The sequence below is a fragment of the Lissotriton helveticus genome, chromosome 12 (genome assembly GCF_964261635.1).
Source record: "Lissotriton helveticus chromosome 12, aLisHel1.1, whole genome shotgun sequence".
Lineage (NCBI taxonomy): Eukaryota > Metazoa > Chordata > Amphibia > Caudata > Salamandridae > Lissotriton > Lissotriton helveticus.
The window spans coordinates 794,872,040-794,897,519 of record NC_136073.1 but is presented as its reverse complement, the minus strand read 5'-3'; the positions used below and the strand labels follow the sequence as shown (position 1 = coordinate 794,897,519).

At 42.7% G+C, this 25,480-nt stretch overlaps 1 protein-coding gene across 1 annotated transcript in view; it reads left to right on the top strand.

Moving 5' to 3' along the window:
* Positions 1–1,502: 1,502 nt before the first annotated feature.
* Positions 1,503–25,480, top strand: part of LOC144798150 (maestro heat-like repeat-containing protein family member 2A) — a 33,033-nt gene continuing 9,055 nt past the window's right edge. The window contains exons 1-13 of the mRNA XM_078668899.1: positions 1,503–1,545; positions 1,711–1,832; positions 2,591–2,737; positions 8,756–8,884; positions 10,544–10,636; positions 12,154–12,232; positions 12,654–12,767; positions 13,384–13,445; positions 15,247–15,366; positions 17,727–17,834; positions 19,655–19,775; positions 23,160–23,200; positions 23,517–23,658. Of these exons, the coding sequence (XP_078525025.1) occupies positions 1,503–1,545; positions 1,711–1,832; positions 2,591–2,737; positions 8,756–8,884; positions 10,544–10,636; positions 12,154–12,232; positions 12,654–12,767; positions 13,384–13,445; positions 15,247–15,366; positions 17,727–17,834; positions 19,655–19,775; positions 23,160–23,200; positions 23,517–23,658 (1,321 nt within the window). The remainder of the gene's footprint in view (positions 1,546–1,710; positions 1,833–2,590; positions 2,738–8,755; positions 8,885–10,543; positions 10,637–12,153; positions 12,233–12,653; positions 12,768–13,383; positions 13,446–15,246; positions 15,367–17,726; positions 17,835–19,654; positions 19,776–23,159; positions 23,201–23,516; positions 23,659–25,480) is intronic.

Here is a 25,480-nt window from a genome sequence, read left to right as displayed (position 1 = left end):
CCTTTGCAGCATACTCATCATCTTAAGTTGGTATTAGTGTTTAGTTTAATTAATATTGTTTATCCTATTTTCTCTTACAGGACCGGAAATGGAACCATATCTAGATCTGATTCTCAGAACGCTCTTTCCTGTAATGAAGACTGCTTCTACAATCAACCAGAAATATTGGTTTAGTCTTGGTGTGCACCTGCGCTGGTGGAGCGGTCGGGTTCGGTTTGATGGTTGGGAGAGTGTTGGGAGAGGACACCTTTATTAAGTTCACTTTTGTAACATTTCCTGAGAGCACCCTTCATGCAAAGAGATGCAATTTCTTATGTCTGATTGGTGCAGAGAATAACAGTCCCTATTCATCCCATTGTTTTCAACAACTGATTACTTATCTGCACTAAACTTTCATTTGTGGCACAAATCAGAACTCAACTGCAACAATGGTCTGCATAATGTGTAACTCCACTACTTTCTAGTACATTTGCCAATTGAACTGGCATGCTGAGCTGCTGTGTCAAGTTTGCCATGTAATGACTGGAACACATCTCTAGTCTGTATAGTGCACCTCCGGGAAAAACCCTATTCTTTTCAGTAATAAAAAACGAAGGGCTTGATTCAGAGTTTGGTGGACAAGTTGTATCCTATTGTATGTGTAATAAGAGGGACGGGCTATCCCATCACGTTTGTGATGGGATACCCATCTGCCACAGCCTGAATCAGGCCTTATGTTGTGAACTTACCTCCCTAGGAAGTGAAGCATTAAAACCTGTAGAAATTGTACATCATTTCCCAGAGGTAATTGTTCACTTCAATGGCACAGACATCTTGTTGCAACCTAGAGCTCGCACAATTGCAAACTAGTCACCGTGTTAAGTAAAGATTTAGACTGGTGCAAATCATGGAGTAAACATATTTTTACCATTTTTGCCTCTTGAAAAATAAAGAATGCAGGAAGAAAGATTTGCTCCCAACTAAACATTTTCAATATTAGGACAGAAAAAGGGGCAATGTGATTTCACACGTTTTGCTATGCTTAATATAGGAAATTGAATGAATCACTGTTTATTTAGATGTGAGATTAAACCCAGTGTAGTGTCTTCCTGCCTGATTAGCAGAAGAGTGCAAAATCATTACACCACTTTTTTTACTCTGGTGATATCTGAACCAGCACTTCTTTGTTAACCACATAAAATGATTTACAAAATTACTGATAAGGAATGCTCTGATGCATCATCATTTAGATTTTTACATATTTTTTTTTATTTTGCTAAGAGGGCAAATATCTTCATACAGTAATAACTTGTGCAAAATCTGATTTCTCCACTCTTATTTCATAAACAACAAAACTGTACAAACTAAATTGCTTTGTTGCTAATTGAATGTAAAAATTACTCTGGTGACACATATTCTGCCTTTCCTTCATTTTAGTTCTATACAATGAGTTGCAGTAATGTGGAATTATTACCATATATTGTCTAGAATGCTTCAAAAGTACAATATGATGCATGATCGAAATGGATACCATTACAGTATCTATGAGAGTCAGAGAATTCCTATGTGAATTGAGTCTAATACCTGCTAAAAATCATTTCCTATCAGCAGACGCATTGCACTGTTTTTGCTCAGTATGTCCAATGCACTACCAGACAAGGTGGTACATGTGTAGATTAATGCAACACTTAAGCCTTTGAACTTAACTGTAATTATTTTATTTTTGTGCAGTCATTGAGATGTTATCAGGCCAGTTTGCTTCCAGTGTAGACACTCCTCTAGTCACACTTTTCTTTGAAGCCTACTCAACCTGTAAGGTATTTCTTCTTGAAACCATCCCCAGTCTCCAGGAGGTGAGTTGGTAAAGTGGGAAAAGAACAGAGTGCAGTGGATGAAGGTTTAGAGCTGTTACGTTTTGTGAGATAACTGATGCATACACATTGACTGCCCCTTCCTGTGCCTTTGCATATATACTTTATTTGATGAAATACAAAAAAATATGAAATTCATTCTCTTGACCCAGACTTGTGATCTCTATTTATGTAGCTGAATAAAATGTGTAAAAACCTTTATTGTACCCGACCAAGTATCAAATTCCTATCAGGTCAGATATATGAAAAAAAATCAAAGCTAAACCATGCTATAATACTTAAGTATTAGGAAACAGTAAGTGTAATAAGTATTTTTGGAAAAGAAAGTGACAGAATTAGATTCTAGGGCAATTTAATAAAATCGCAGCTGCAGTAGTGTATTTTCTATGTCTACCACAACCTGTCCATGAATAGGAGGCAGGGGAAATATATTTTTTAAAAAGAGCTGGGGAGAGGGAGAAAATAGAGAGAGTGGGTGGGGAACCCTCATCCAAATAAGACAAGAGCGAAACAAATTCATGGATAACATTTCTATTTTAGAGAATCAGTTTTGTCTATTGGAATATTCTGCCAGTGAAACAAACCACTGCCTTTGCATGACAGAATCACTTCCTAGTGAACAGATGTCAAGTGCAGCTGCCTCTCCAGGGAACCCTCTACTTCCACATGTGGCTCATCTTTTCCTAGTAGTTAATGTCTAGTGTGTGGAACTGAAAACCTGGTGTAATTTATCTTAACAGGTCTGGGGGCAAGTCATCACAACCCTGGGACATTTGGCCTCCGTTCTGCCAGAGGAGCAACTAGATAAGGAGCTTCCTTGGTTGGTCAATGAAGTTAAAAGGCTCCAGCCCCAGCTGCCTGCTGATATGGTATTTCGTTTGCTCACGGTGAGTGTGACCTTTATTTGCTGTCCATGCTTGCCTCTTCAACCAATCCCAAATGATCCACTCATAATGAACACTGTATCCCATAATGAGAGATTAGCTGCAATGAAACACTACATTATTGAGAAATGAGGGGTGAATACAGAACTACAGGATTCCATTGGTGAGTTAGTTACACCACAGTGGAGTTGTGAGATGGTTCAGGCCTCCATCATGTGTACATTGGGCCAACATATTGGCATTCCGCTCCCAACAGTACCAATATTGTGGGTATCAGAAATGTTGGGATGTAGGAAAAATGTATGATTCCAAGTTTGCCCCTTAGGTACCCCTGAGAAAGAGAACCACCACACCAATTTGGACAGTAATTCCCCACTATTTGACACATTCACGCCTGGTAATTATTTCAGTTTTGAGCTGGTGTATTGTTTTGGGAGATGAAGGGATTACAGGGAATATAGTTTTCCAACATTAATTCCAAATACTGAACCAGCTCAATTGTGATTAGTACACAATCCATGAAGGCAGCCAGAGAAGCAAAATGCACATTTGTATTTGTTACATATGAAATCGGGATTAATAAAGGAGAAATGTGTACCGAAGCAATTGTGCTAGAATTTAAATAAACATCAACAGTGCTGAAATTTGCTTCACCTGTTGTTTTGATACTGGGTAAGTAAAATTGGTTATAGAAGTGAAATTGAGCATACTGATGCTCCATCTTGATGCGTTAATCATAGCAAAACAGCAGATCTTCAGTCACTAGAGCCCTGACATAGGTCCCAAGCAGTAATTGGGCTTACTAAAGCCCTGGTGACCTCTTATAACAAACAGTGTGCCATTGCATTTTCTCTAGTCTGAGAGGCTGCTTATACCCTGTGAAATACAAGTAAATTTACAAATGACCTTCACTAAGGAGCCCCATGACTTTACATTGCACTCCTGGTGACCGAACATACAGGTAAAACAGTGAAGTCTTAAGAGGAGCACTGGAAATGTATCATGTTGGTAATCAATAATGTGTTGGAATTATAGAATACTACTTTTAGTTGCTATAAAAACAAATATTAGCAAAGGAAAGAGTCCGTAGTTAGAGACGTGCGAACTGTATTAGCTGAAAAAGCAAGAGTGACGTAGACCTTGGTGGACACACTATTAGAATCATTACGGCTCCAATCTGCCAATTTTCATTTCCACAGAACTATTGTTTTTGAGGCTTGAGAATTGTAGATTAATGTTGAGGATCTAAGTGGAACAATTTCTGCTAGGTCTGAGCTCTTACAGTTAAAAGGACAGGATGTTCAAATTTCCTTACAAGTCCTTCTTTTGACAGTCTCCACTTGTAATAAAAATTTGAATACCAGCTGCAAACATAAAAACCTGTCAGAATTTTGTTGTATGGCATATTGACCATATACATGGCGGCCTTTGACACCGTCCCCCATCGCGGTCTCCTCTCCAGACTCAGTGAGATCGGCCTGCGGGGGCGGTGTTCAGCTGGTTTCAGTCCTTTCTAGCGGACCACCGTCAAACGATCTGGGCAACCCATTCTCCGCCGCGGTGCCGTCATTGGAGGTAGGAGTTCCTCAAGGCTCAATTTTGAGCCCTACTCTTTTTAACATCTATATGGCCCCTTTGGCGGCACTGGCGGAGTCTCACGGTGCCCAGATTGTCTCGTATGCTGACGACACCCAGCTCCTCTTCTCATGCGAGAAGGGCTCAGACTTCAATGGTGAGAGTATTAGAGGTTGCCTTGGGGCTGTGTTTGAATGGTTCCAGCGGAACAGCCTTAAGTGCAACTCGAACAAATCAGAGGTTTTGGCTGTCCTTCTGAACCCAGGTGGCAGTCTTGGTGGCCTGCGGCTATGTTTCCTCCCTCCGCTGCTTCGGACACGGCCAAGAATTTGGGAGTGAAGTTCGCCACAGCCTTACTTTGAAGCCCCAGATTCTAGGCCTAGTTGGTAAATGCTTCGGCCTCCTCAAAATGTTAAGAACATTTCTTCCTCTGCTTTCTCAGGCCCAGAGGAAAGTCACTGTGCAGGCATTTATTGGCTCTCGTCTGGACTATGCCAACGTGCTCTATCTCGGACTCCCTGAGTATCTTCTATCACGTTTGCAAATAGTCCAAAATTCGGCCGCGCGAGCCATTTTTGGCTTTCATCGGAGAGCCAGTGCAAGAGCCATTTTGAGAACTCTTCACTGGCTTCCAATTCGAAAACGTATTGTTTTCAAGGCGCTCACCTTGGCCTTTAAGGCTCTCCATGACACTGGCGCCAAATATATCAGACGGCTGGCTTTCTACCAGCCATCGAGATCGCTCAGGTCAGCTACGCAGGTCTTGGCTTCTGTTCCTGGTATAAGGCGCACCCGCATTGGAGGCCGCTCTTTTAGACGCTTGGCGCCTCAGTTGTGGAATGCTTTACCGGTCTTTCTGAGAAAGATTGTCAACCTGTTAGCCTTTAGAAAAGATCTCAAGTCCTGGCTTTTTGTTCAGTAGTGTGTGGCATCTTTAGCCTGCTCTTGGTCTGCACTGGGTTCGAAGCGCCGGGACACTCCCCGGAGTAGCTGAGCGCTATATAAAACACGTTATACCATAACATAACATAACATAACATAACATACATAATTTGAGGTTGTTCCCCCAATGAGTCTTATAAGCCTTCATTGCAGGTGATCATTCTCCTTATTAGCATCTGTGTAGCTAAATGTGTTCCTAAAACTGCTTTTAGTGGTCACCCATCTTCTGTGTTGCAGCTCCTGCCTCCAAGTTGCCTTTGATTCTCAAAAGCAAACATTATCCTTTTAGGCTCCTCTGTACTCCCATGGTTCACAGTGTGCAGGGGTGCAAGAGGGACATTGAGCAATCCTGGTCCACAACTGTTAATAGTGAAACAGATGTAGCGGTGCATACATGGATCCAGGTTTTAGAGGAGCACCCCAATTTTTTCTGTATTTTACTATCTAACAGGAAAAAAAGGGAAAATGTATTTCCAATAGTGTTCATTCACCCATGCTACATCTAAGTGTGCCATTTGGCTTGAGGGTGTATTTTGCTGACTTTGGATGAGACTACATTAGTGGAGTGTGGATCACTTGGAGAAGCAGGCAGATAACTAGAGGACCTGTAGGATGAACAGGGAGAAACAGGAGGGTGAAAGGGAGGTCAAACAGAGGAGGAGGACAAGGGAACAAGACTCTCCAAAAAGTTCAGTACAACTGAATGGAGGAGGAGGAGGAGGAGGACCAAGATCACTAGCAGGATTAGGAACACACGGAACTGGATTTCCAAGATAATGAAGAGAAAGCAATAGCAGGAGTACCATGGGAAAAACCTGGAGGATCCTCAGTCGACCAGGATGACTGAGACCCCAAGGACATAAGGCCCAGCATGCCCAAGACAAAGAGGAGGATCAGTAAAACCAGGAGAATAAGTAGAATGAAGTAGACCAGAAGGACCAGAACCAGGAGGCCAAAGAGGAGAAGAAGTACAAGTAGCCACTTTATTAAGCGCCATAGAAGCCAGAAACTAACTGACTCCAAACCCTTTCGGTGGTATAACAATGAATGTATGCAAGCAAGAATTGCCCTTGGCAATGCTATCAGGGTTGGGGAAATGGGTACTGTCCGTACTGCAAGATATGAATACAAAAAAGCTATCCATAAAGCCAAGTGCCTATGGGATGAGCTTAGATGGCAGGACCTAAAAGAAGCTAGTTTGCAGAATAATACCAAATTATTCTGGAATATCATTAAGTGAGGCAGAGGGGGTCAACCTGATCAGCCCCTAAGTCATGTCTCCCATGAAGGATGGGTTAATTACTTTAGGCCCCAATATGCGCGTAACCCTTTAGATGATCAAATGGAAGAAGTTAGTTATGTTTTTTATACTGATGAGGCTTTTGACGACAAAGAAGTTTTAGCAGCTCTTAGTGCAGTTGCTGGAGGTAGAGCGCCAGGGCCCGATGGTGTCCCTGCGGATGTGTTCCTCTATGACAAAATACGATGGGGTAGATACATCTTGTTGATGGCAAATGCAACAGCCCAGGGTGCCCGATCCCGGTTTCCTGGAAAGGGGCCGTGATAATTCCAGTTTATCAAAAAGGAGATAAAACTCAGCCGGGGAATTACAGACCTATCAGCTTGATAGATACGATTCAGAATGTAGTTGGGAGGTTGATCCTGAACAATATCTTAGACTGGATTGAAGAGAATAGTATATTGTCCCCTTTCCAAGAGGGTTTGCGTAAATACACTAGCACCATTGATCAAGTCATTCATTTTATTCTTTTATAGTGGAAGACTGTGACATTGGGCAACGGCAGCCTTTATGCTGCCTTTGTTGATCTATGTTCAGCTTTTGACCTTGTCCCCCATACCCGGTTATGGGTGACGTTGAGGAAATTAGGCCTTTCGGACGACATCCTAACCTTCGTAATGAGGTTACACGAGGGCAATCATGCTAGAATCCGCTGGGGAGGGCAGGGTAGGGCCACCACCCAGTTTCCGGTTGAATGAGGGGTACGGCAAGGCTGAGCCCTGGCACCAATGTTATTCTCTTTGTATATTAATGGAATAGTGGCCCGTTTGTTGCCAGTGAATACAGATGCCCCTTCTCTAGCAGGTGTAAAAATTCAGATTTTAATGTTTGCAGATGACACATTAATTATTTCCAAGACTCCTAATGGCCTCCAGCGAGCTCTATCAATTTTTGAAGATTTTTGTGCTGCTCGAGGCCTGGAAGTTAATGTGTCAAAAATGAAATTAATGGCTTTTAATCTGCATCGAAGTTTTAAGGGGAGGGTTTTTATGAATAAACAACCACTTGAACTGGTCAGGGCTTTTACCTATTTGGGTATACAGTTAGAGAAGAACCTTAAGTGGGACTGCCATATAGATTTAGCAGCCCTGAAACATCGACAAGTTACGGGAGCTTTAAGTCTGGAGCATAAAAGGTCTCTAAGAAAACCAATTAGACCAGTCCTCCAAGTTTATGAATCTAAAGCTGTTAGCTCCGCACTTTATGGTGCCGAATTATGGGGGTTTGAGAAAGCAGCACCTTTAAATCTTTCTGAAAATAAGTTCCTCTGTAGCATTACCAATCTCTCAAAAAGCACCCCTCTTAAGCCACTTAGATATGATTTGGGTAGAAAAGCTATTATTGATGTCGCCAAGTTGCGTCCGATTTTATATTGGCGCAGGTTGTGAACGACACCTGAACACTCATCATATGCCTCAGGTTTTCTGGATGTAATAAAATCTGATGCCTTCCATAACATCGGTTGGTTAAGAGGTGTTAGGAATAGTCTGATTGGCCTGGGAATGAGAATGCGATGGGAGAACCCATTCGAGGCTTCTTTTCCCTCTGACAACATCCTAAAAGAGAAGTATTGGGAGTGGGCTGCTTTTAATGCTTGGAGTAACTCTGACTCATCTTCTATGGTGGGAATCTTCTTAGAAACAAAACTCACACCCAGATTAGAATCCTATTGGGATAATATCACCAGGCCGAGAGATAGGAAGCTTTACTTCCAACTCAAGGCAGGCTCCTTACCTTTAAAGTCCCTTATGTCCAGGTGTACTCCCACAAGTGATAACATCTGCCCTGCCTGTGGGAGTCATAGCGAAACAGTTGCCCACCTGCTTTTTGCCTGTCCCGCCTATGCACTCCCTAGGCGAGTTTGGCTGGCTCCAGTGTGCAAACTACTACTTTGCACATTTAGGAGCGCCGAAGCGGAAAGGCTTATGCGCACCAGCACTTTACCATTTATCACAATAGAGGTAGCCAAATACCTAGGATGGGCGTGGGCTATAAGGCTGAAACCTAAATCTGGGTAATTCTTTGGTGAGCATTAATTTGAACTTCCCTAGCCTGGCCACTGAATGTGATTGATTATTTTAACTGGGTGTAACTTTTATCTCATCCATTTGCTCTGAGATCTAAGTTTTATCAAACATTTTTTACTATCCAGCCAAGGCATTTTTAACTGTATCTAAATGTTGTTTGTTTTGTGCTTTTATGAGTATACTTCGAATAAAGCTACTGTGGAATGGAATGAAATGGAGAAGAAGGATGTGCAAGTGGAAAGGGAGGGTCATCAGGAGGACCAGTACCACCAGAACAAGAAGGAAGAAGATGGGCAGGACAACATGGTGAACCTACACCACTGTGAAGACCCTACACAGAATGAGGAGGAGGAAGATGGCCATGGGGATGAGTAGAAGGGGAGGTGAGTGTCCAGGACAGCCAAGAAGTTTAGAAACTCCAGGACCACCAGAAGGATTTGGAAAACTTGAACCAACAGGGGACCAATACCATGTCCGAGAACTAGGAAAACCAAGAGGATCAAGACCAGGAAGAATAGGAAAAGGATTTCTAAGAGGACTAGGAAAATAAGGAGGAAAACCAGGAGGAGGGAGACCAGTAAGAGGAAGAAGACCATGAAGAGAAAGCGGAGGCTAGGAGGTCCAGAACAGCAGCCACCACCATGACCACCATGAAAAACCTGAAGGCCAACACCAGGATTGCTAGGAGTAACAGCACCAGAGGATCCAGAGGACCTTGAAAGAGGATGACCAAGTTTAGCTGGACCATGAACATAAGGACAATGAAGATCATGAGGACCAGCAGGACTGGGACCAGAAGAATGAAAAGATTGAAGAACACCAGGGCAAGAGCACCAGAAGAACAACTAGGAGGGACACAGCAATAAGCACCATGGTAAAGATAATCCTTTTAACAGGAGTAGGATCTCAGGAGGATAAGGGCTACTTATGGCCAATGACCAATACCTAGAAGACCAGGACCAAGAATATGTTGATGAAGACCAGGAGGATGATTTTGAGGAAAATATGAGTTGACCGAAGGGAAAGAAGAATAAGAGGATGATCAGGAGGAAGAGACCTAGAAAAAGGAGAACATGAAAATCAATACGAAGATTAGGAGAACTATGAAAAGGAAGACCTGGTAAACCAGGAGCATGAAGAGGAAAACCTATAGGTGGAAGACCAGGAAGAGGAGAATGACCAAGAGGAGTAGAGGGACTAGGGCAACCAGGAAGTCCAGGAGCACTAGGATTACCAGGTCTACCAAGAGGACACAACCATCAAGGGAATCACAACGGGACACGCATCAGGTGAACTAGGGACAGGAAAAGCAAAGGGAGAATGATGATTTGAAAAGGAAAGAGAGATCAACAAAACTGATGAGTACCATTAAGACCAAGACCAGCAGGAAGACCAGGAGCAGGAAGACCAAGGCCAGGAAGGAAGGGACTAAGATGGCCAAGAGGATCTAGACAGTGCCATAAGAAGAAGGTGTATCAGACAACCAAGTGAACTAGAACCACCAAGAGAACTGGGACAACCAAGGCAAGGGCCATCATCAACAGTGGCTAAGAATACAGGGCCTACGATGACAAGTGAGTCTAGGCTACATGTGTTAGGGCATGCCCCTGTTAAATGCTGAACATGTTCTCTTCTGGTTCCTTGATGGACTAAAATCCAACATCTGACTCCAACAGATAACCTCTACAGAAATCACTACGTGGATCTGAGAGATCTTAAGGCACTGTGAGTCAAGAAAACAGAGCAACCAGGAAAGAAAAAATTAGACATAAGCATGGTCATCTGTCAAAATCTACTTGTGGTCATATGTATTTAGAATTAGTACACAAGAGAGCTCATTCGCACACCAACCCACTCTTGCATTCAGACAGAATTTACACTTTGAAGTTTGTAATTCACCTCTGACCATCATCATTTGCACAAACTGCCCTTTGGCCTCATCTCAATTTTCTTATCTCCTTGCAGACCCTTGAGTTATGCATCAAGGCAGCTGTTACTAAGAGTTGCAGAGCGCTGAGTGGAACTGTGCCAACCGTGCTTGCCGTCCTACATCACCTGGTAAGTATATACATGAGGACAAACAAAGTATTTCAGTGGGAGGCGACAGACATTTCCTGTGTAACATATTGTAACAAATAAAGTTTCTCCTTAATGCAATTTATAGTAGGAGTGTTTTTAAAGGGCAACATTTGGGAACTCTCTTGCATACAATATTAAATTATAATCCATAAAAATCCTATATGAACCAATTTGCTTCTAGGATGCTAAGAAAGAAGACAATGGATATAAATCTGCCAGTGTTGAGAGCTCCTCTGCAAGAACCACCCATAAGTCTGCCTCCCGGCAGCTCTGGCTCTGATAATAGGTAACAGAGGAACCGAGTGACAGGGAAAGAGAAGGGACCCAGGGGTAACACCAAGGATGGAGACCTGAAAGAAAAAAGCTGTACCCAATAACAATGGTTTACAACAGATACATAATACTAACAAAGCTTACCTCGGAGGTTCAATTGTCCAGTTAGACTTTACTATATAACATATACTGGACTCTTCATGACATTCCCAACAACAGTACACCCAATCTTAAACTATATATTTAATAATAATAATACATTTGGTTAATGCCATCAATCAAGGAAATTCAGTATTTATCCCACTAAGGTTCCTAAAGTCAATATGTGCAGAAACGACCCCACAATTTAGTTCAAATAATCCAAATACACAACATTTCTGGAATATCCTTACATTCCAAACGTGAAGCATTCAAGACCCCAGTCCACATATAAGAAGGCCCTCTGAAAACAGGTGCACAACTTGACGGCCATAAGCATGAAATTCCAAATAGCAATGCTGGCACGTGGAATCTGGAATGAATGGGAAACAAAAGACAAGCATCTCTGATGAGGACCAAAGTGCGAGAACTGAATGCCGGTAAAGAAAAAAAAATTAAGTGGTACAGCAGAAACAGCAAGTGGCGGCGAGAACAGAAAAAGGCCCTAATGAAGCCACTGACAGAAACACTCGCTCCCCACTCTGCTGACTAGAGACCTGGTACGCAAAATGGGCAAAAAGTGAAGCAAAAAAGGCCTGCTCTGAAAAGCATGCCACCTACTATGCTGGCCAGACACCGTAGGACAGAAAAGGGGAACAGCTTTACCGTCCCCAGAGATAAACCAAGATGAAGTGTAACAACAGCCTTCGTCTTGATTACGTTGAATAGCCGCCACTAGTGCCAGGTTTGTTAAAAGCATTAAGTACCACTACCTTCTGCAATCTCGCCAGACTTCTGAGTCTACAAACTATCCTAAAACCATAGGAAACTAAGGCATCCATCTTAGAGTGGTATCTGAGAATTTGAACTTCCACCAATATCGGGCACCCTGAATATGCTGTATTCCACACAATTAATTTTTCTGCAGCGTGGTATGGATCATGGCCCCACAAGTCCTGACAAGTCCTGACAAACTCCTATGCTATCATTCCCCCACTGGAAGTTATTTGCTGTCTGGATGTATGGGATTGGCTTTCAGATAGCCTAGCTTCCATTATTATTTATTATGGCTTTGTTATTGGCAGATCTGCACACCCTCAAGTGGGGTTTCCGATGAAACAGAAGAGCCACTCAAGTTGTCCACGGCTATTATCCTATCACTGGGTGAGTTGGTCATAAATGTATGTATGTATTTGTGATACTGCAAGTATATATTGGCCTTTACTAGGGATCAGGTCCTCTGTAACATTAATTTCTGTACACTGCCCTGCACGTAACTTGATTGTCTTAATACTACTATTGCTTCAGTATTTATCTCCCCTCCCAGTACATTGGTTGGCTTGCTACTGGAATATGGTGCCCAGTTTACTATATACAGCTATAGTAGTCACATGAGTCACATGAGTACCATGTGCTCGTAAGATCATAATTAAATGTTGCAGACCATTAATAACATACCTCCTGGACATGCGTTGAAGAATGGCCTTGATGGGCTGCTCCCCGGCGTTGAGTTCCTTCTTGCATAATTTTATGTTGTGTTATTTTTCAATTATGTCTATTTTTTCTTTTCACTTTACTCTTGCAGCCCATTCTCACTCTAGTGAGGTCCATAAATATTTCGAAAGTAGCTTGATGCAGATAGGTGCAGAGTCCCGTGCCACAACATTACAGCTGCTCTGCAAGCTCCTTTCGGAAACTGGTAAGACTGTCAGTGGGTGGGTGGCAGTGTGTGATTTAGGCAGGGAAAATAGTTAAAGGGATAAAATGCTTGTCCCAACTTACTCCCTTACTTGTCCAACATGGTGCAGCTATAAGCAAAATACTTCAATTTTATATTCTTCAGCTACATTAACTGCCAACTTTTCCTGGTAGAGGACTGCAATTTACGAATAAAGTCTTGCTTACATCAACTTCAATTATGTGAATCATGGTGAAGAAATAAAGGAGTGCCACTGTTTTCTTTTCGGTTAATTGTTCCCATTGTGAGCCATTAATGGGACAGGGACACTGTGAAAACCGATCCTGACATAGACACTGGACAGGAACAAAAAGGGAAATAAAATATGGAGCAGGTCGACACAGACACGCTCAGTGGTACATGATGACACAGACATACACGGCGAAACAGGAAGGCATTGATAGCCCCATGGGGCTCACAGTCACAGACTCACAAACCAAAACTGAAAGACAGGACCCTCAGGGTGGTGATCACAGTTGATAGTGGAAACTTCACTACTTATGTATTATTCTTGATCTTAATAGACAAAGTCAATATCTATGTGTTATAACATTTGGTGTATGGCTTTATTTGATAGATTCAGAAGGTGCCTTTTATCTGGATGCTGTCCGTCACGTGCTTGAGGATGACAATCGCAAGGTACCATCAAGCTATTATACGTGTGTTAAAGCACTTTCATAATTAGCAACTCAATCTAATTAAGTTATGCCGTTTTTGCATAGTGCAGTAGTCCTACTTACATGGACTCAGAGCTGTGGTTTGCACACCACAATCTGTTGACTTTCTCCAAGGCAAGTCTTCAGTGGAGGTGTTGGGTCATGCAACCTCCAGCCATTTCTGTCAGTTCAGTGTGTCTTGTGTTCCATTGTCTCCCTGTCCAAGTGGACATATCCCAGTTTTCCTGCCCTAGTCTGTGTCAATGCATTATTTTCAGACCCAATCCCAGAGGTTGCTGATCCCTAATTGTTTAATAAATGTGTGTTAAAAGAAAGTTTGTGTATGCTGTTAACATATTTGGTCTGTATTTCACATTGAGTTGATCTGTAATACCCCTTACTGAGGAGGAGAATGTTGATGATCAAATAAGGGGTTTTGAAGTTCAGAATATTAATATCTCCTCAAATCTTTCACAACCGTGGTGTAAGGTATTTCACATGTCTCTACCAAGAATAATATTTGGGTATGTCTCAGCGAAATCTCACCAAACGTGGATCGATAATACAGGATAATATTCAATGTGCACGTTTGAAAAGTCTGATTGTGATATAAAAGATGAATTTTATGTAGAAATTGGAATATATGTGACTTTCTTGAAGCCATGTATGTCCACAATGTGCCTGACTTCAGTGCCATGGAGAAAGCAAGTAACTCAGCATCAGAATCACCATGTTCAGCATGTTAGCAAGCACAGGAGATAGGCACAAAGGAAAATCAACAAAGCTGTTTTTTTTTATAACAAACAAAAGGCTGTATTGCCATAACTTTGTCTCTATTGGATTCTCTTTGAGAGGTGTATTGGGTTTGTCATTTTTAACCTCAGGGCACGATATAAACCAAGTTATCCTTAGATATTTTTCAGATTAAACCAGGAACATGAGAGACAGGACTCTGCTAGGAATGTTAGAATCACAGAAATCAAGCATGGATGTATTCTTTGGCAGTTGAAGCCATTGTGGCCAGATTGTGCAAATATACAGCGTACAGAACCATGTTAGGGATGTGAATTTTAACTCAATACTGGATACAGGAGACTGTGACTATTTACGGTCTTGAGCCAAAACTAATTCTTGAAAGTGATATGGATCAAACAAACAACAAGGTGTGGGACAATGAACTCTAAGTACTGCAACCCATTTGTTATCTGCTGTCCGTGTTGGGATGTCTGCTCAATCTTACAGGTGGAGTTAGACAGCGGCCATCATTCTTCCCACAGACGACTCTAGTTTTTTTTAATTCCCTCAGCAGTGGAATCCACAGCCTATTGAATTCTCATTTGCATTTTTGTAATCAATATCAGGTCCTGAGAGCTTTTTTGTTGGTTTTAACCTACCTAGGCATATTTTGCAATTTTTTAAAAAATCTTTTATCAAATCTCAGGCACCTATAGAAGGTGTAGCCCACCTGGAATATTTGAATATTCCCTCTTTCACACTTCAGTCAGACACTCTATAAGAACAGTTTAATTAAATTGACTCTAGTTTCATTTTCAGAGTGTCATAATAGCCCTTTTTGCAACATACTTTAAAAGGTTGTATCCAGGTACTGGCTTTCCACACATAAAAATGTATATCTGTCTACTCTGTGGACAACAGGAAGGAGAGAATGCATGGTTTTCTCACACTCCCTTGCTACTTTCTCACTGGATTGTGTGATTTTCTCCTATTCATACACCAAAAGGGTTTCTCACTAACCATGCTTACCTTTTTTTTCTCAATTACAGGTTATTCTTGCCACTTTAAGTTTAATGTCCAGTTTAACAGCCAAAGGTTTTTATGACGTGAACGAAAGAGCTGTGATGGGTTATGTGCTTAAAAAAACCAGCCTCCTTATCAAAGAGCAGGTAAGTGGCAGATGTACGTATTTGGGTAGGTGAATGTGTTAGGGAACAGCAACAGTAGTCAGCGCACAAGAAATAAGTGGACCTTTTAGCCCCCTTGTGCCCCAAATGTAGTTACTTTGCCGTATAATATACATCAGCAGTGTCACATATTTGCCCCTAGTGGTGGAATATAAACCTCATGTCCCTCTCGCTAGTTTCCATAGTCTCACCTTGACATTCTATGTTCTTCATTTGAGTTTGATGTTCCCTACTCCACTCCAGTGCGTCTTTCTCCCTCCGTCACTTTTATGGGTGTCCCTTATCCATTTGTCTGCTTACATTTGCACCTGAAATTCAGCAGCTGCCCATCAGTGCCAACACTGTACATGCCTTTTCTTCATGTCTTATTATTCCAGGGTGCCCATGATGTGAACCAAACCACTCAAGTAAATTTACTTATAGCTTTCACTTCAAGAGTCATTCTTCCAGTATACCAAATCTATGTTTTTTCCATTATTGTGAAAAGTTTACCTAGTGTACCCTTACTATTGTGGGGTCTGAGTTAGTGATGTCAAATGCAAGTGGAGTCGTTGTCCCGAAGTTCAACTATTCCAGCTGGTTTGATTCGTACTGTGGCACTTCTGGCAATTCTATAACTTTTATCCTGCTCTGATGTTGTGCAAAATCGTCCACTGTTGTGAACAACGAGTTTCAGAAAGTGGTCTGATAATATCCTTTAGTCATTCTCTTTCTCCTTCATTGCCCTCCTCTTCCACAGGCCTCATGTATGATTTTGTATTGGGCACTTCTTCTGTTTCTTCTCTTTTCTTGGACCATCTCAAGTCCTTTGGGCACTTACACTTTGATCCTATCTCTAGTAGCTGGAGGAAACACCTGTCATCTGACTAGGGGCCAGGAATGGGTGTTGGATCAGTGCTCTTCACTGGTGCTTGTGGGGCTGCAGGTGATATGTGGCAGCATGGGCAATGGCAGGTGGCATGGTGTCTGAAAACTGCAGTATTCTTGGCTTTGTCAGTGTCTCTGGGAGAGTAGGCCACAGTGGTTTATGGTCTCACCAATTCCTCCATAACAACAGAGGTGCCATGACCTTCTTGATCACTGTGAACCAGGTAGGACTTCCTCAAGCTTGGCCAATGCATCCATGTTACAGAGTAGTTGTACCAAGATGCACAACTCAAGTCCATGCTCAGTAATATGTGTGGGGATTGGGCACCACTGATGACGTCTGGTATCCATCTCCTTGGGGCCTGACCATAATCCAGAGTGTCTGCAGTCCATGCTTAGTCTTACTCTTGGGTTCCCATTAAGCTCAACTAACAGATGAGCCAGACATTGTCCATAGTTTTCTTTTACCACAGGCCAGAGGCATCATGCCAGGAACAATTCAGATGGCTGTCCTTATGTTGCATCGCATTGTAACAATGGTGCTTGAATACCTAGATCCCATTTTAGTAACCAGATGCACATGTTGACTGGCATGAGTGCAAAGAAATAAGATGCTCAGACACTGTGAGAACTGGACTCGCTCCATACACGTCTCAACAGCAGTGCTCCCATGCAGTATATAGGCCTACCACACAATCCAGCCTATGTGAGACAACTGGCCCTTAGACTTTGCCGGGGCTAACTGGGAAATTTCTTGGGTGATTGGGCAAGGCACATGGGCATTTAGCGAATGCACTGATAAGCTGTGTTTTTCACTGATAATACATTAACTAGTGGGCTCCTTTCTGTTACATACCCCGCTTTATCGTTGAAATGCCTAACAGGGCAAACTACCAAATCCTACACAAAGTAGCACAAACATACTTCAAATCAGTATTTCATATCAACACTGCCTCCCAAAAATGCAGTTCCCGGTTTTGTCTTACTGAGTGTAAGAAGTACCATAATGTAGCACATACTTCCCCATCAAGCAGCAAGGGGAGGCCTCATGGGGCATCACAATCTTTGTAGTGAGCAAGAGAGACTACCTTGTGGTGCCAGAGGTGCAATGTGTCAGATGTAGTGCCCAGTGCATCAGAACCTTACATATTATAAGTGAGTCCACCGGTATTTTCACTGTATATGAATGCTATACACTTCTCCCCCAAATGACCATATACTTTTATTCTCTGTAGAGCGGAGCATGGGTGCATAACTTCATTTATACATTTTTATTTACATGTTTGCGGCTAGTGGTTTTAATTTCACATTTGAATTTAAGCCAAGAGGTTCTCTCTGTGCTTACAACCTTGATTTGAAAATTGTGATGTTTTCACTCTCAAATCTCTTGACCCTCCATGAGGAGAGAAAACACAGTGAAAATGATGTGAAAATATATGTTACTTTACTTCTCTTGCTTTTCCACATTTTCACAGGGCATTAGTCACGTGGATCCTGAATCTGATGTTGAAGAAGAGACCATCCACATCCAAATCTTTCAGCTCCTCAATAAAATTGCATTACGCCATAAAAATACTGACGAGGTAAGTGAGAAGGATGTGAAATAAGGTGAGTCAATAAACTAGAAGTGTACAAAATATAAATTGCAGAATGTCCAAAGACTCCTCAATTCCCAGGTTATCTTCATTATCCTCTAACTCACATAATAGCATGTTTTAGTAAAGCTCTCTCTGCTGCATGTTTGTATGTGGGAAATATGCACATAGTGATCTGAACCATGAATGCATGTTTAAAATGCATTCCTTTTTCACCCAAGTGGTTACCATGATTTGCCTTCGGGAAAGCACTGGACTTTGGAATAGTATATACTATTCCAACTCCAGTCTGTGTAACTGTAGGGAAAGAGTTGGACTTAAAGTACAACATTAGTCCAACAACGCTTTCCTTCAGGGAAGTGGTTGTATTGGCTTGCTTGATAAAGGAATGCATTGAAAAGACACATTAGGGCACGTACAGCAATTACGAGTCTTGCAGGGCAATGTGTTGGGATCTTAAATACCTTAAAACCATCTTGTCTTCCTGCCAGAAGCTGCCAGAAAGACAGTGGTCCAGTCTTTAATCATGTTGAGACTGTATTACTGCATTGTTCTGTATCGAGGAGTGTCACAGACATGATGAAGAAGACGACAGTGGGTGCAGAATATGGCAGCTTGGCTGCTATTTCATCTGCCTAGACACTCACCATCAGCCCCAGCTCTTCCAATGCTGCTCTGGCTTCCGTTAAGGCATTGGGTATATTTCAAAGCCATGTGCTATTGTCACAAGATTCTCAATCATAAAGGCCCTAAATATCTTCACCTCTGATCACACCTTATCTTCCTAAAAGAAATCTGAGATCAGCTGATGCCTCTCTTGCATCTATCCCCAGAATCATAAATGCTCACATTGGAGGCCATTCCTTCAACTACTTGGCAGGCAAGATGTGGAACTCCCTACCACTTTGGCTTAGGCAAGAAAAATCTGAAATACGATATCGCAAGAATTTAAAAACATGTTTTTTCACGCTAACTTAGATTAGGGAAATTCATATTCTTACTCTGTATAATAGGACTGATACCCCAGTGCTGGGACACGCAGCTAACGCAGCTATATGCTTTATAAATCTCATTATTATTATTATTATTAGTGGTTTGGACCAAGTTGTTAAGGCACAGCGTGAAATTGAGACGCGATGTAAAGTCTGTTTCCTCTGCTGCAGGGATAGAGGTCTGCTGTCCCATGCAGTCCTCATTCCCAGCATTTCCGGCATTCATAGAAGATTGTCGAATCCTACCTCATTTTTTTAATGAGGCAGGTTTTCCAAATTAGTCTAAATAGCCACTTTGAAACGAGATTGAATGGCACATCAGTCACATTGCAAAACATAGCTACTCAATCTGCATCTCCTATTTGCTACTTGATACATCAAGCACCAATATTTCATATCAACAGGGTCGTTCATTCCCAGCCATAGCTTTGCACACTCTGGCACATTTATAAAGATAGTTCTGTTTTGTGATTGTTATGAGGATAACAGCAGATAATGAGATCATTTACAAAGCAGCTCACTCACAGGGTTTTTGGAGAATAAATGTTGCACTCATTCTCTGCAAATAATTGCTCGGATATAGAATTACGGATTGTAGCATTGAACAGGGTTGGTGCTACATCAGTGTAATACCAGCAATCTGTCTTGGACCCCATCAGCAAGGAATGGTATCAGGAAGGGGATAATTCAAATGTAGCCCCATCTCCAGAAGACCCACCAGAAACCCTCCCACCGGCTATGACTGTTTATATGTGGGAATGCAGTCTTATTAAATGCTAATGATACTAATAACACATTCGCTGCTCTTTCTTGCAGGGATTTTGGAAAGAGATTTTGAGCTACATGCTGGAAGATGACTATACTTCATCTGTGCCAGCACTGTGCCAGATGCTACTTGTTGTAGATAAGAAAGCAAGCATCAACTTTCATGAATGTGGTGAGTCTTAAGCATCCTACTCATTGACACAGTGGGATCTACCATTGAAGGTGGTTAATGCTTCCTCCTCCACTCCCCAGATCCCCTCTTACTTTGTCATGATCAGGCATGAGTTGAAGAACCAGTCCATTAGCTCAGGATGTGATGGTTGAGTTACTATAGAATGTGGGTGTCAATATTTCAAATAACATGTATTGCTCTCCTTTTAGAGATAGATGTGTCTGTGCTGATGTTGCTGCTCGCTGTGAGCCTTATTCATAAGAAATTAACTAATTGCTGTGCCTCAAGCCATTTGGCTGTGCCACGCTGCGTTAATTCCGCAGCACCGGGATGCTTCATATCTACAATGATATAATGGATCCCTTTGCTCTCCCAGTGCTGGTGCATAATTAGCTGCCATGCACCTATGAAGGCACCCTTGTACCATGGTGCAAGGGTGGCAGCATCACAGGGATGATTGTTTTTGTGCAGTAAGGCATATCTTTGTTTTTATGCAGTTAGGCATACCTTTGTGCACAAAAACAATCACAATAGGTAATTTCATCTTCCTAAATGTGCTGCAGTATGCAGTGCGCGTAGAAAGAGGTAAACAATGAGGAGAAATAAAAATATGTGTTCTTGTTGCACCACCCTATACCTCCCCCTGGGGAGGTGTAGCATTCTTACAGATTTCCAGGTGTACTATTTCTTGTAAATCTGGAAATGCGGCAGAAGCCTTGGGTGTTGCGCAGGAAATCTCACAGCAAAACCCATGGCACAACTGTTCCACACAAAGTGTTGCGTGTAAAGGGGCCATATTTACAAGGGCATTAAAAGCCACACAGGGTAGCTTTACCTGTCCTTGTAAATATGGAGCAGCAGGTTGCACCGCTGGTGTGTCTCAAAAAGTGATGCACAGGTGGCACAAAAGGCTTTTAAATAATCCCTATATACTTTTTGTAGTTTGCCAGACATAAAGTGACTTTCCTGTTTGTTTCAGCTCTTAGTCTGGTTAATGCTCCTACCCCCTAAATGCAATGTACTATCTGTCCCAGGTTTCCACACACCATGAGGCTACTGAGGGCTCTAATGCTCCTCTTCAAACCTTGGAGTATTCTTGCTCTCCATGATGTTACTTCCGTCTAGTATGTTGATCATGCCCTGCTGGGTATGGTACCTATTTATGTGTTGTTACTTTTGCCGACCGCAACAGGGATGTATTTTATTTCTCCATGGAGTTACTTTTAGTTATGATATTTGTCTCTGCAATGTTTCTGGTTCAACATTTTGGACTTCAGCTCCATACTCAAATGCTAGTTATTGGCCCTCACTTGTAAGCAGGGATGCATGCTCAATGATGGTAAGTGAAAATAAATATTTTGACTGACTCCAAGGTTACGAAGGAGATTCGCATCTGGTGGTGAATACCTGTAATTGCTATAATTCCAGGGTTCCAATTAGCTCTCCCCGCTCAACTTTCCAGTGGATGTGTTGATAAAGTGCAAGTGACCTGGGCAGATGGTATCATAGTCTATTTATTTGTCACTCATTTTAGGAGTCCTGAGCAGAATCGAACAGACAAAATATGTGCTCGTTCTTGCTTGCTCCAGGTCGTTAACCTTATTAGAAAATAGATATGCAAGAACATGCTCTGGAGTCCTCTTTTCTTCTGGGGTATCCGCTGTCAGAAAATGGCTCCCATTTTTCCATGGTCCTTCAGGATGTAAAGCACGTCCACGGCTCATGACGCATCCTCTCTTATCCCACTGGAGTCTTCTATCCCTCAATGAAAGCTGTGGCAGGAACCTATGCATGGCAGCTTAGGTAGCTCCTCCTCCAGCTTTCATTCCTTGACAGCAACCACTAAGGGAGGGAGGAAGAGAATTGCAGCATAGGCTGTCAAGGTACCTTACACCCCTGGGCACTCCTTAGTGGTAAGGGTGCCTTTGCCAGTATTTGCAGGAATTTCAAAGCATCCTCATCAATCAATCAGGTCATTTATAGAGCGCACTACTCACCCGTAGGGTCTCAAGGCGCTGGGTTGGGGGGGGGGGTGCCGTTACTGCTCGAACAGCCAGGTCTTGAGCTTCTTCCTGAAGGAGAGGTGGTCTTGGGTCAGGCGCAGGTCGGTTGGGAGTGAGTTCCAGGTCTTGGCGGCCAGGTAGGAGAAGGACCTTCCTCCTGTTGTCGCTCTTCGGATGCGGGGGACGACGGCGAGGGCGTGGTTGGTTGATCTGAGGAGGCGCTTGGGAGTGTAGAAGTTGATCCGGTTGTTGAGGTAGCTCGGGCCTTGGTCGTGTAGGGCTTTGTGCGCGTGGGTGAGGAGACGGAAGGTGATTCTCTTGTTGACCGGGAGCCAATGCAGATCTCTCAGGTGTCCGGAGATGTGGCTGCGTCGGGGGATGTCGAGGATGAGTCTGGCCGAGGCGTTCTGGATCCGCTGGAGTCTTTTCTGGAGCTTGGCGGTGGTTCCGGCGTAGAGGGCGTTGCCGTAGTCCAGTCGGCTGGTGACGAGGGCCTGGGTGACCGTTTCGGTGGGGATCCACCGGAAGATCTTACGTAGCATGCGCAGGATGTTGAAGCAAGACGAGGAGACGGCGTTGACTTGTCTGGTCATGGAGAGGGAGGAGTCCAGGATGAAGCCCAGGTTGCGTGCGTGGTCCGTCGGTTTGGGTGCGGTGCCCAGGGCGGGGGGCCACCAGGAGTCGTCCCAGGCGGAGGGCGAGGAGCCCAGGATGAGGACCTCCGTCTTGTCCGAGTTCAGTTTCAGGCGGCTGGTCGTCATCCATTCGGCTACCTCTCTCATCCCTTCGTGCAGGTTGGCTCTGGCGGTGGCGGGGTCGTTGGTCAGGGAGAGGATCAGCTGGGTGTCGTCGGCGTAGGAGATTATGTTGAGGTTGTGTTGGCGTGCGATGGCCGCGAGGGGGCTCATGTAGACGTTGAAGAGGGTGGGGCTCAGTGAGGATCCTTGAGGGACGCCGCAGATGACTTTGGTGGCCTCTGACTTGTACGGTGGTAGGCGGACTCTCTGTGTTCTTCCGTCGAGGAAGGAGGTGATCCATTCCAGTGCCTTGTCCTGGATTCCGATGTTGCCGAGGCGCTGTACTAGGGTGCGGTGGCAGACAGTGTCAAAAGCCGCGGAGAGGTCCAGGAGGATGAGGGCCGCTGTTTCTCCGTTGTCCATCAGAGTTCGTATGTCATCGGTGGCAGCGATGAGGGCGGTCTCGGTGCTGTGGTTCGCTCATGACCGCTAGAGGCTCATTGAAATGCCACCCATCATCTTCTTTACAGGTACTACTGGGTGTCTTAAGTGTGTGTGTCAGCCATGTGTCTTCCTTTGGCAAGTATTGCTCAGTAATTTATGGATTGAGTATGACATATCTTCGTTCTTTTGTACCTAAACAGCTAAAGAAATTCCAATACACAGACTCTTCATAAGATTGCTGGTGAGTGAGTATCACATTCCACCCCCATCATATTCCACCAGATCCCTCTTCCCAAGTTGTTTGCTGCCATTTCTATGCAACCTGCTAATAGAGATTTTAAATTCAACTCAGCTTTTTTCCTTTTGAATTTAATGGTTTTATTTCCAGTAAATTGGTTATCATTACGGCATGCTACTTACATTGAACAGAAACAGCCAAAATGTGGTTGGTACTAAGTACTGCGTAGAGAACAAGGTAGCATTTCAAGAAGTTTTAGGCTAGAGAATAGGAACTCATGACAGAATCACTTTCTGAATTCTTTGTTGTGGGTTTTCAGGTAATTTCTTCATATCCTCGCTGGGATGTCGAAAGGGGAACTTCAGTCTTGGCTCTTCTCGCACGGCTGATTCCTGCAAATTACCCATTTCTAGCAAAACTCCTCAGAAAGAAGATCCCCCCGCTGATAACATATTTAGAAGGTGAGACCCCAAAGCATGAACCAGTGAGCACACAATTTAAACAAGTATTAATGGCATTTCAAACAACCATTGACCAATGACAAAGCCATTAAGTCTGGTGTTGGCTGCTAGCTTTTAGACCTTGTCCACTCATGTTTTTTTCACGTTTTTATAAACTTGTATTGTGGTGGGAGATGATGCCAGGTTCATACCAAGATAAAAAAAATCCTGTTTTGGTCTCAAAAGGTCACATTCTTAATAAGTGAAAATAATGTGTGTGTGGATGTGCTCCTTGTGAAAAAGCAGAATGCCATTGTTCACAGTGAAGTTAGCCAAAGTCAGAATTGGCCCATGATGTATGCTGTGGAGGACAGAAGAGAATGTGAATGATAGGACATGTTAGACCAGCAGATGAGGAGGTCTGGCTGAGGGCTTGTATAAGTAAGCAAAAAAAGAAATAGTCACAGTCTTTCTTTGTAGCTGGCCGATGCCATACTCCAAACCGTATGAGGCAATAACTGAAACGGAGTCAGGTATCTTCTTGCAAGTTCTGGGTTACTTCCGCATATAACAGAAAGGCAGTTGACACATTGGTTTGCCAAAAAAATCTGTTTAATACAAAGCTTCTGCCATGAAGCGCTTCATCTGTCAGACGTAGCCTTGATCACATAAGAATGCGGCATCTTGATTCAGTGTTTTAAAGTACATATGTGCCAAAAAATTCCATAAACATAGAAAAAAATATGTCTTCAGTATATCCAAGGTCAACATTATTTTAGAGCACTACCTGTTTTGGCACCTTTTCTTTTATTTCAATTGTGACTTATTGTAACAACTCAGTAGCACCAACTCTTCTAATGACTAAACTTGAAACAAAAACTCCTGGTGGCCTCAATACAGAAGAGATTTTGCACACACATTTATAAACACCAAACGCACTCTCTGCGTTTGTATTAGAAGTAGGTATTAGTCAGGGTACCTGGTAGGTTAGATTAGTCTACTCGGGCATAACATTGTTTGTGTGATGACTAAGGATGAACAGGGTATTTCACAGCAATTAATATGAAAGAAAATGTTAGAACTCTGGTACAACCATATGTTGCAGTTAAAAATGATGTTTTAAATGTTGCATAATTGAATCTTACTATGTGAGAAGTTCACATGGAGGAACATTTAGAAAAGTTGGTGATATTATGTTGTTAATAAATTGATTGATACATATTTCTGTAAGGTTAGTCACCCTTGTTTTCTTAAAAACAAGATTTATATTTCAGCCTGTGTAGCAGATATCATGCGGAAGTGTTTTATTGTGTGAATTAGTCGGGTAGTTCCTACAAATCTATAAAGGATCTCCACGTTTTAGACAACATAAACTAAGGGATTGGTGTCCAGACTGATTCCAGACACCCCCAAAGGATATGTCAGTATGTAGACCAGCTAGCTCACAGTGCCACTATAAGCCCCACAACCTTACCAAGGAGAGAATAGTTTCTGGCAACTATCGAACATGAGAACCCTGACCCCTCAGGGATCATGGAAACAGTACAATACTTTTTGCTTGGACACTTGTGCTCACTTTATCTCAGAGAGAAACACAGACTAAATGGTGGGGGCGTTTTCAATAAGTATTTCTTGAACCAGAGTAATTCTAGCATAAAATACATGTGCTGCAACAACCACGAGACAGAAACAGATATAGACGATCACAAGCACCAATAGAGTAAATAAAAAGTAGAATTCTACCATGGTGCTAAAATAGTGAATATATGCAGGCATATAAATGCATGAAGTTAATAGTGCGTACTCCTACGATGCAAACCATAACTAGATGTACCTAAGTGTA